This window comes from Exophiala aquamarina (genome assembly GCF_000709125.1).
Source record: "Exophiala aquamarina CBS 119918 chromosome Unknown aczIA-supercont1.30, whole genome shotgun sequence".
Classification (NCBI taxonomy): Eukaryota; Fungi; Ascomycota; class Eurotiomycetes; order Chaetothyriales; family Herpotrichiellaceae; genus Exophiala; species Exophiala aquamarina.
Window position 1 is genome coordinate 69,946 of NW_013550558.1, and position 11,251 is coordinate 81,196.

General features: G+C 44.9%; 3 protein-coding genes across 3 annotated transcripts; 1 reads left to right on the forward strand and 2 right to left on the reverse strand.

The window, feature by feature from the left end:
• Nucleotides 1-4,039: 4,039 nt before the first annotated feature.
• A1O9_12880 (uncharacterized protein) lies at nt 4,040-4,972 on the reverse strand (the record flags this gene model as incomplete). Its single annotated transcript, XM_013398200.1, has 2 exons — nt 4,040-4,484; nt 4,647-4,972. The coding sequence occupies 2 exons, from the start codon at nt 4,970-4,972 to the stop codon at nt 4,040-4,042; spliced, it is 771 nt and encodes a 256-aa protein (XP_013253654.1).
• Nucleotides 4,973-6,423: 1,451 nt separating this feature from the next.
• Nucleotides 6,424-7,703, forward strand: A1O9_12881 (uncharacterized protein; the record flags this gene model as incomplete). Its single annotated transcript, XM_013398201.1, has 5 exons — nt 6,424-6,690; nt 6,762-6,939; nt 6,996-7,168; nt 7,227-7,326; nt 7,399-7,703. The coding sequence occupies 5 exons, from the start codon at nt 6,424-6,426 to the stop codon at nt 7,701-7,703; spliced, it is 1,023 nt and encodes a 340-aa protein (XP_013253655.1).
• Nucleotides 7,704-8,327: 624 nt separating this feature from the next.
• Nucleotides 8,328-10,344, reverse strand: A1O9_12882 (uncharacterized protein; the record flags this gene model as incomplete). Its single annotated transcript, XM_013398202.1, has 8 exons — nt 8,328-8,474; nt 8,534-8,768; nt 8,842-8,968; nt 9,029-9,445; nt 9,511-9,608; nt 9,678-9,838; nt 9,908-10,216; nt 10,291-10,344. 8 exons carry the CDS (start codon nt 10,342-10,344, stop codon nt 8,328-8,330), a joined length of 1,548 nt encoding a protein of 515 aa, XP_013253656.1.
• Nucleotides 10,345-11,251: the final 907 nt, after the last annotated feature.

Genomic DNA, 11,251 nt, shown 5'->3' on the forward strand with positions numbered 1-11,251 from the left:
CCTATCGATAGAGGTAGCGTAGGATAATAAAGACGAATACGAGTAGTATAACTAGTAGTATAACGAGGAGCTTAAGGAGGAATTTAAAGATAAAGACTTTATTCTAAGGCTAATACTACCGCTTAACGTACTATAAGTTATAATAGTAAGTATAAGTACTCTTTAGTAATAGTTTAGTTTAGTAACCGCTACGCTATATAGCGTTAATTTACGAAGATTAAATTATATTTAATAGTACTAACGCGCTAAAAGTTACGAGCGAGGCTAATAGTAAGGAGAATAGCCTCGTCGTCGCTCGAATAATACTTAAGCGCTACTACCTTAAGATTCTAGAATTCCTTTTCTTCTTCCTTACGAATAAATAGTTTAGTAACCTTCTTTACGTTCGAGGATATAAATATAAGTAGACGCGAAGACGAACTTAGTTAATTACGACGAGACCTAGAAAAGGCCTATAGATATCGTAGTAATATTATCGATATAGATAACTATTATTTAGTAGGCGATATATCTAGTATCTTCTACGATACTAAAAGATATTAGAAGGGAGCGTTATTAGAAGGGTATATCGAGATAATTAAGGTATATAAGTACTTTATAGCTATACTCGTTTTCTCTAGTAATAGTATAAATAGCTTAATAGAGGACTACGATAAGCGTCGAATAAATACCTAGATTAATATAAACGATAAGTATACTAAGAAACTAGTAGAAAGAGCGTAAGAAAAAGTAAGATAAAATAGGAAAAAGTATCGTATTTCGAAGAACCTAGATATTAAGTAAAGACTAGAAGATTTTAAGATAAGAGAAGTATATTAATTTAGAATACTCTATACTATACTATATTAATAATATCTTTCTTTAGTTAAAAGACTCTATTAGTAACTATCGCTCTAAGGTTATATAGCGCGCCCGTAAATAAATAAGGAAATTCTTTCCGATCGATAACTTAAGAGAAAAAACTTAAGAGAAGGTATAGTAGCTCTTAGTAGATAATAGGTTTATATATAGAAATAGTAATTAAGGTAGTATAAACTAAGAGGTATATAGACTTAAAATATAAATATTAGTATACTAATATAGTATAAGGCGGACTTAGTAGATAGATAGATATCTTAGTCTATTATTAAGTTAATAGTAAGGATTTTCTAGATTAAAGTAAACTTAGAAGTAGGTAGATATAGTATAATAAAGTATCTATTTAGCCCTCTACGAGTAGAAATAATCTACTATACCGTAATATATATCTAGTAGTACCTAAAGGAGTATAAGAGCGGTAGATACTATACTATTAAGACTAATTAAGACTATAAGAGTAAGTATTATTACTTAATATAGATTAGTACTTATATCTTACTAGATAGATATCGTCGTTTTCGTATACTATAGTACTAGTAAAGTAGAGTTAAGAGGAATATAATCTATACTATCTTAACTAAACGAGTTAAAAGCTATATCGCCCGAATAAACGGTAACGTAGTAGATAAAGAACCTATAGAGGACCCCTATAAAAACGATCTTAATATACTAGAAGTATATAGTAAGTTCTTACTCGTAAACCTTCGGGCTTAACTAGAATAATATAACTTTTCCGACTCGGACGAGCTAGAACTATTTAGGTTTAATTCTATAATTAATTCTAGCCTAGTAGTAACTACTAGTATACTTAATCGAACTAATATAGAAGAGGTAAGGTCTTCCTATAGTATAGTCGAAGGTACTAGGATAACTAAGATATTAGGAGTTAATACGTAGAGAAGTAGTTAATAGAACCTCGGTAACTTTAGTAATCTCTATAGATAATCTAGTACTATAACTAGTATTACTAGTAGTTAATATAGTTAATATAGTAAAATCTTATCGCTAAGGTTACTTATTACTATAGGAGTATATATCTCTAGAGAAGTATACTATATAATAAGATCTATAGAGACGAATATTACTATTACTATAATAGAAGCTATAGTAGTAATTAAAGATATAGATAATATAGTAATATAGAGAAGATAGAGAAGATAGTAATTATATAGATCTCAGAGATAACTAGAGTATATATATACCTTAGGAAAGAAAAGGTTTAAAAGTATACTTACTTAGTTAGAAGCTATACGAAGTCCTAGCTCGATACGTAGAAGTAATATACTATATAAGCCTATAGTACTTAAGCTAAGCCTAGCAAGCCTATAGTACTTAAGGCTAAGCCTAGCGAGCCTATAGGAATTAAGGTTTACCCTATAAGCTTATAATAAGTATCTATTGTAGCCTAGCGCTACGAGCCCACGGTAGCCTAGGGCTTACTGGGCTGCCCGGTCTAAAATATAGATGAAAGTATTATAATTCGAGCTATAAGTAGTTCTAACTAAGGTAGAGTTCCTTAATAGAGTAGGTACTAGAGTATTAACTAAGATAGTAAAGGAAATTTTTAATCGTTAGACTATATCTATTACGAACCGGGTTATAGATGAGGTCGCTAGGGTAACCGCCCTACTTTCCGAGGGATAGTTTAAGGAAGGTTAGCCGATGGAGAACGAGGCTGCATTACGTAACTAGGGGATGCATTATTGCATTGCTATATTGTTCCCAGTACACTAATGCACCAAAGCAACACTTTGACCATTATATATACACGCCTCTTTACCTAGATAGAATAGTCGTAGTTAACTTCGTTAGCAATCCTATACCTACATTTTAGGATATAGTCCGACGAATAAGTATTCCCTTTGTTATCCTGGTCAACACTCTAGTACCCGCTCTATCGAGGAACCCTACCTTGGTTAGAACTGCTTGCAGCTCGGATTATAATAATATCCTAAAATATAAATATAGAATTACTAACGAAGTTAACTATAAACTATACTATCTAGGTAAAGGAGCGTATATATATAATACTAGCGTAGACTATAGACTATCCTAGACTATCTATATAGTCTATAGTCCTTTATAGTTTAGCTCTTAGTTATATAATATAGCCTCGTTCTCCATCGGCTAACTTCCCTATTCTTCTTAGGTATAGGTAGCTTACCCTTAGCGACCCTTCTAGTAACCTAGTTCGTAATAGGTAGGTCGAAGTAATCGTCGTGTAGTAACTATATCGAGTACTTTCGAAACTTAAGCTTCGCGACTAGTAGTAACGAAAGCTATATAACGATACTCTTTGTCCTCTAAAGCCGTGAATCTAAGGTAATCTATCGTATTATTACTGTTAAAACTATATCTAGATATAGAGAATCCTAGGTAGAAGGGAGGAACTCGAATGGAAACCGTTGGTGACAAAAGTCTATGTCTACTTAGCAGAGCCTTGGAAGCTGGAGGCATTGCAAGGCTCATTTTCAACATGCTTTCGGATTCTGGTAGCTAAGCTCAAGGATCACCTCGTTTGTCAGACCGGCAAGGGCGAAGAACAGAGATTTATGGGGTCATAGTGGGCGCTTGGTGTTACTTGTTAATGTTCTAGACGAAGAGGCCCCGAAATCCATGACAACGGGGCAGAGTGTTATAAGAGGCTCGCAGGTTGAGATACAAGCCTTGCGATCTCGCTGCCGACATTGAACTATCTCCCTGACTCGTCCTCAAAGCCAATACCTAGTAGTTTCTTCTTGCTCCTGCCACTGTCCAAGCGAAACAGCACCACGCAACTGCTGGCTTAATTGCTCTAAAGAGATAGGGTCAGTAATGGAAAAGGTATGGAGGGATAGTCAAAAGCGAGTACTCACGGGCGGACCTCCATCGCTGACCAAAAGAAGCCAGCATTTTTTCGAGCAAATTCAGTTGCAGACGCATCTTGGCTCTGCGCTTATGACCCTGACTCTGCGCCAACATTCTACATTGCAGCATGGACGCCTGATAGATGGCATGAGGAGTGAATGGCGGGAGGCTATTGATGTTGACCGTCGCCAGCTCTGAGGTATACATGGTTGCCCGTTTGACGACGAAGTCACGGCAGAGATCCAGGACTTCGCGCGATGAAGACGAGGCGGGCCGGCAACTCGAGGAGGCTCCATTGAGGTTCACCTCATAGGTATGCAACAGCAAGAGAGCACTAAGATGCAGCAAACAGTTCAGTTTCTATGCCGTTGTAGTGGAAGACATTATTGAACGCGATCATCACTGACCTGATGCAGATTCCCATAGCGCCACAATATGCAGTACACGGCTTCAGCAAGTCTTCGGCAGGCAGGACAGTCAGAAATGAAGTCAATGTACGGTCTAATTGTTGGCATTCTGCCATATTGAATTCAGCGTCGGACGTCGGTGTGGTAATGTGGGTAAATGTGCGTCCGAGTAATGTTGCCGCTTGGGCTTCCCGTGCAAAAGGCCCTGCTTGAACGTCTGATGATGTTGTCATCGATATAGGAGTCAGAGAAGGGTTCGACTCAGTCGAAACAGCTTCCTTATCACTCAGCATGGTTAATACAGGCTGGGAGGATGCTAGTTTTTGACAGACCTCATCATCCCATGCGTCATCGTCGAGGGGCAAGTAGAAGCTTGGATCTGGATCTGAGGTAATTAATGGTCGTTGGGGAAGAGTCAGGCTGATATGTCTGCGTTTTCAGCTAGCATCAACAGAGATTTCGGCAAGTACGTGGAATTTCACCACCAGTGTTGAGGTGTCAGAAGGGCAGGGACATTTTGATCTTGACACTCACCTCTCCACGATGACAATTCCCCACCAAGTGCGGCTTGCCTCCTCCGTTGATACCAGATCAGCGGGCTCAGCAGACCTACGGTGAAGGCCCAACAAGATGGCTAGTCGCGCACACGTCCCGATAGACAGGTATGCAGCAGATTCCAGCCCATGTCCTATTTCGTAGCTGGAGATCAAGAGCAATGCTTGAACTAGGTACAGCGAAGGCTTACACTCAACCTCGGACAGAAGTAGGAGTTGTTTAACGCTTCTATATAGGGCCAAATCCTGGTTTCCAAAGCCCGGATCCTTAGTAAATTCTGGAGGGATTTGGGTAATCAGACGCATAGTACAGGCAAGAAGAATCCACCCTGTTCGACGGGAAAGATCGACCGGAAGATGTCTAATCGTGTTTGAAAACCGCTTGCACGACACAATAGGGAGCCAAAGATGGATGGAGGCGAAGTACTTGGACGCTTGAAGCTCAATGTCATTGAGAGATCCCGCTAGCTTAACTGCCTCAGCAAGGAGGCTGTAGCCCACATGCGGCCCTGGAATCACGGGGGATGAGACACCCACGCTGGCCGGAAAATGGTAATAAGACGTGGCCCGAGATGCGATGTTGTTACTACGCGGTGCACAACTTTGCTGTTGGAGGCTGCCATTTGAGGCCACAAATTGATGCCCCGAAGATTGGTCATAGACACATCGAGCACCGAGCCTAGAATCCCTCCTTGCGCTCAGCATTGTTGCTTTTCTGGGGTCATCACGGCGTAAGGGATTGAATATGAGGGTGGATGCTTTGCCTACCTTCTACAAGTCGAGCACCCGCGTAGGTCCTTGTTGCATTTTCGCTTCCGCCCTCGACAAGGCACACACACCGCTCGTGCAGTAGTGATGTCGACTTCAGGAAAGATGTCCATGGATGCGGCTGGCCGACTGATAGTGATGAAAAAACGAGTTCTCCACGGTTGTTTGGACTTGATCCTAGAGAGACACGATCCGCAGAGTGGAAGTTGGCGTTTGTCGTGAAGCTTGAGTAATACTGGTATCAAGGTTCGAGCTTCCCAGAAATCCGCTCGTGCATCCAACGCACTAAATATATGCAGTGATATTTGGGTGGCGAGCCAAGCAATGCATTGCCGATAGCCGTGACTTGGGGACGAATCATGCCCCCTCGGCCGTCCCCAAGGTCTTAGGGGTCCACCAAAACAATCGAGGGGGCGCGTAGCTCGCTAATGACGCAAAGGTGGGTCGCCGCCGACAGTCTCGTGGCGTTTTCCGCTCGTGCATCCGCTTCTGCATGCGCCCATCACATTCAAAACTCTCTTCTCGCTTGATTCGACTAAGTACTTAGTATTTGTGCCACTTTTGATGCGTCAGAGATATTTTACCTGCTGACATTCTGAATCGTTGACTACTAAGCATCGCTCTATTATCCTCGGGTTAGCTTATTGAGGGTCGTTTTCCATGTGTCGCCACCCCACCTTCCGCCACATAATATGCCGTGATCGGCTCAGGCGTTCTCGGGTTTGACCTCATGGCCAGATATCGAGGGCGCGGGTGGGACAGATGTCGAGGATCCAGTAGGTCGCTCCGGGTGAAGAAACTCGAGCTCCATCATTGCACACTTGGTGTTAAACCCTGCAAGGTCCTGCGGAGGACGTCGGGCATAGCTTTGAGACAGAGCAATGCGGGTGATTGCCTTCAAGCACTGCAAAGGCAATACAAAAAGGTAGCATTCAGTCGTTATCCCACGACACGGACCAGAGATGGCGACCTTCTCTGACCAACTAAGCATGTCATCGTCCGGGCGCAGATTGGCGAAAGGCGAGCTCGTGCTTGTCACGGGGGCCAACGGTTATATTGCATCACATATCGTCGATATCCTTTTGGCGGAGGGCTATAAAGTTCGTGGCACTGTTCGTGCGGTGAAACCCTGGCTAACCGACCACTTCAACAACAAATATGGTCCAGGCAAATTTGAAAATGTTATAGTACAAAGTATGGAAATGGAATCGTCCTTCCATGAGGCCGTCCAGGGAGTATCAGGCGTGGTGCACACGGTCAGTCGATCCCATTGAATGCTATAATCACTGCCCCAGCTCTCCTTCTGACCACCATTTTGTCATTCCAGGCTTCCGATCTCTCTGTCAACCCGGATCCGATGCTTGTCATCCCAAAGGTAGTGGCTGGATGCCTGAACTTGATGAAGGCAGCCGCTACTCAGCGCTCGATCAAGAGCGTCGTCCTGACATCTTCCTGTGCCGCTTCTTATGTAATTGGTTCTAGCAACAAGTCCGTCATTGATGAAGGTTGTGCGAAAAGCAGCTTTACAGGAACCTCAGAGCCGACTAACAACTGGTATTAGGGACCTGGAACGACACTGCGGTCCAAGCGGCATGGAGCGACGATACACCACTAGAGGCCAGAGGATTTCAGGTCTATACCGCCTCCAAGGTAGAAGGGGAGAGAGAAGCTTGGAAATGGTATGAGAAGAACAACCCAGGATATGCGTTCAATACCGTTCTTCCTCCATTCAATGTAAATTGGCTCGGTCCTTGCCTTGTTCCTCCATGCCACCGCTGACGGTAGTCTCTAGGTTGGACCGATCCTATGCCCCGAAATTGGCGGAAGTACGATGGGATTCACGCGCCAGCTGCTGAAAGGAGACGATTTTGTGACCAAACTATTACCTCCCCGTAAGAACACCCTGCTTCCCTTGGTGTTTCAGTATATTTCGAGATCAGAATGGCTGAGAGGAACCTTCCAAGAATGGCACATCAACGTTCGAGACGATGCGCGTGTCCATATCGCCGCTCTTCTAGATCCCGCTGTCCAATCTCAACGGCTGTTTCCATTTGCAGCCCCATTCAACTGGACCGACATGATCGCACTGCTCCGAAAGCTGCGACCGAACAACGACCGGATTCCTCCACCACCAATAAATGAGGGTCGAGACATGATGGAGATCAAGCTACGTGGCAGGTCGGAAGACCTGTTAAAATCATTCTTCGGAGTATCTGGCTACGTTGGCTTGGAGGAAAGTGTAGCTTCTGGCCTCGAAGATTGCGAGTGATAGCTTCTGAGCATCTAACACCAAGTATATAGTGCGTCAAAAGTCAGCGCATGTTGAGTATACTATTTATATGATTCTCAGAGACCAAACCTTTCGGTCATTGCTACAGTTTATGATCACAGGATGCCTTCATTCGTGTAATCTTTAGTACCTCTGGCACACCTAGTACAGAAACTATTTTGTACATACTTTTACGTCTCCGCCCTATCCAGCTCTACATCATAGTAGTTCTCTTGATGCAGTCTGGAATCTCAAATGCTTTCTGACAGAAGTAATAGTCAAACTTGCAGACCTATAAACGTTTCCAATTAGTAGATGGTAGATTGTTAATTACCGTGACTACAGTGAATAGTCTATATTTCCCACCCTACCTAGTGTACCTAAGAAAACTAGACCGACCTCTACCATGAAAACTCTGTTCAATCTTCCTTGTTAAGTTAAGAATGTCTTACAGCATCCATCGTTTCTTGGCGGAATGTCAGAGAGAGCATTGGTGTTGTGACTACAGATCCACATCGAGATATACCGATCCACAACAATCAACGGCGTCGTGATCAGTGTGACACTGTCAGGTGACTTCGAGCTCTATCTCTGGATGCTAGTACCCGTCCTGATGGTAGGTACTTAGTCTCTCTTTTCAACCTCTGCCACGGCCCCGTGCTCTACATGATCCTCGCCTTTCTCATAGTCGTCATTTTCAACGTCTGCCAAACAACTGGCCGGTTCCTTTCCAAAGAGTTTGTCGATCTCCTCCAAGGCAAGTCCAGAAGTCTGTTGAATGCGAAGAGATTAGCAAAGGACCAATTACAAGGGGGGCAGAAATGGCAAACACTCGCCTCTGGAAGCTCGAAGTAGAAGTAGACGGCATGTGCAGCCGTGAGAACGATAAACACAATATAGTACTTCCACCCGATAGTGCTCTGTGCAGTTGGAGCTAGCTGGAGCCATAACAGGTCGGTCAGCATCAAGGCTGCAATTGCAATCCCCGTTCCTTGCGGGCGGAGATGCGATGGAAATATCTCGGTAGCAACGGTCCAACAGTTGACTTCGATGAAACACGTGTAGCTGCAGAGGTGTCAGATGTGGGTAGTAAATATGAAAAGCCATGGACATGTAGCCAGGTGGCAGGGGGACTAACCAGCTCACGAACAGGTAGAGGAAAGCCAGTGATGCGGCCGCCCAAGATTTGGTTCGTGTTCGATTGTACTTTGCAATCAAGCCAGTCGCAATGCTCAGCACACATGCGATGGAAACGAATCCGATTACTGTGATCAACAAATATCAGCATATGCCATAGAAGCCGTCTGCGGCTTGACTGGTCTTACAGAGCAGCCGTCTTCGTCCCACACGATCCGAGAGCGGCAGTCCAAGAAATCCCCAGATAACAGCCCAGGTCTGGAATCCCGCCGAGGTAATCAATGCTTCCGAGTTACTCAAGCCCAGTGACTGGTAGAAGAGGGCATTGTAGTTGGTGATGACCAGAATTGCTGTGTTCTGTGTTCCGACAACGACGAGGATTGACAGAATGATACGCCTGCGATAAGTTGGTTCGGTGAACAGCTGCCAGCGGCCACCCTCTTGAAGAGCACGGTTATCCAGGGCGATCTGTTTATGGATAAGTCGGAGCTCTCGACGAGCAAAAGAATCCTGCGGGTCGCTGGGATCATGATGCAGGCGTCGCAAGATCTTGAGAGCCTCGTCATCACGGTCTTTCAATACGAGCCACCGAGGGCTTTCAGGCACTAGATAATCAGTAGTCAGCCTCAACTCATCCTGTTGGTATGCCCAATGACTGGTCGTATCTTACTGTAGAATGTGCCTGCGAAAAAGCAAAGTGCCAAAATAATCAAGATCGCGTTAGGGAATCGCCAGGCGAAAGAGCTTGAAGAGTGAAAGGTGCCAAACCTGTGGGTTTTGTCGTTAGTGTTCGTATGCTATTTGTCAAGGGAACATGCGAGTCTCGACGGCATTTACCCAACCCAGGCCGCAGTCATATATCCGACATTGACCACAGAACCGTGGACTCCCACCATCAGTCCTCGAGAATGAGGAGGTGCAACCTCCGCGAGATATACAGGCATAGCAGCAAAAGTGTGGCCCGTACCAAACCCCGTAATGAATCGAGCAGCGATGTACTAGCACAAAGGTCAGTATCTGCGCTTCCGTTGCTGAAGGTCAGACCAGGATCGCTGGGAGATACTAACCATGGCCTGGTTCACAGCACCTGTCTGTATTGCGGCCCCAGTGATGCAGATTGCTGCACAGAGTTGAAACGAACGTATTCGGCCGAGTAAACGACCAACTGAGCCAGCGAAGATACACCCAAGTGCACCACCAGCGAAGAATATACCTTGAACAGTGGCAATAATATCAGAAGTATGCCGGTATCCTGGCGACGTCGGATCAGGATCCAGGTCAATGCTTGCGTAGAAGGACGGCTGGCCAATAGTGGCGATGATGACCGCCAACCCGTAACCACTCAGCCAAGAGCCAAAGGCGGCGAAGACGACAACCTGCCTCACAGATAAGCTTGTGAAATCATTGAGTGAAACCAAGAGCCTGTGAGGTTACGTGAATGAGAACTGACCGCGACGTTATAACCACTGTATCTCTCCGTGCTAACTGCCAAAGGACGCTCCATTGTTTGGGATGCTCGATATTACTTGGGCTCAGGCGAGAATGAACACTGTTGTTGAATAGACTGTCTCTCGAGACCATTGGACTTTGTCTATGCATTTATACATCGGTCGTCTTGCTAATTAAATTGACAGAGGTCGCGGGCCGGGTGAGCCAGAGCCGCTCTGTCTCCAGATTGCAACCCCGTATTTTCTAGCAGTGTGGAGTCTGGGCATGCCTCGGTCGGGGCTGGAGGTGGCATCTTGAATTGAGATATCGAGGCATCAAGTGGAGAATGGAGAAAATCCGGCGATAGACCAAGTCTTCCAGCTTCTCGGCTCCTCGCGGTCCAAATTCCTACTGTCATGGTTTGTCTAGGTCAGACAAGTCTCAGGCTTTGGTTCTTACGCAGCAGATCGCGAGTTGCCTCGAGTCATCGTTCCGATCCTCCAATCTCCCTGTGGTGCTTGATAGTAGATATTGCTCCACTCCTGTATTCGACGCTATGAAGGACCCTGCGGAATTGAATCAGGCACGAGTGGACGCACTAGTGGAAGCTAGCGCGGAAGCACGAGCGGACGCACTGGTGGATGCACGAGTGGACGTAAGAGTGGATGTATGAGTGGAAGTGGCGTTTGTGGTATATTCGATACGTTCAGGAGTCCACAAGAAGTATTCTATTTTCTCAGCCAGTTAGATGATTGAAAAGCAAAAAAAGGAGTTCATTGTCGTGTTTCCATTTCATTCTCGGCTCACGGCACGTTCAACCTTCTCTCCCCATCGCCGATCAACACACTCCTAGCAATACCAGTACTTGTGATTCGATCCATAGTCATGCGACATACTCAACGCTCGCTAATCCCTCCATATGCAATCACCAGAGACCCAGTTTACGGATGGTGCACACTTTCATGGAGGAAAGCAGAAATAAC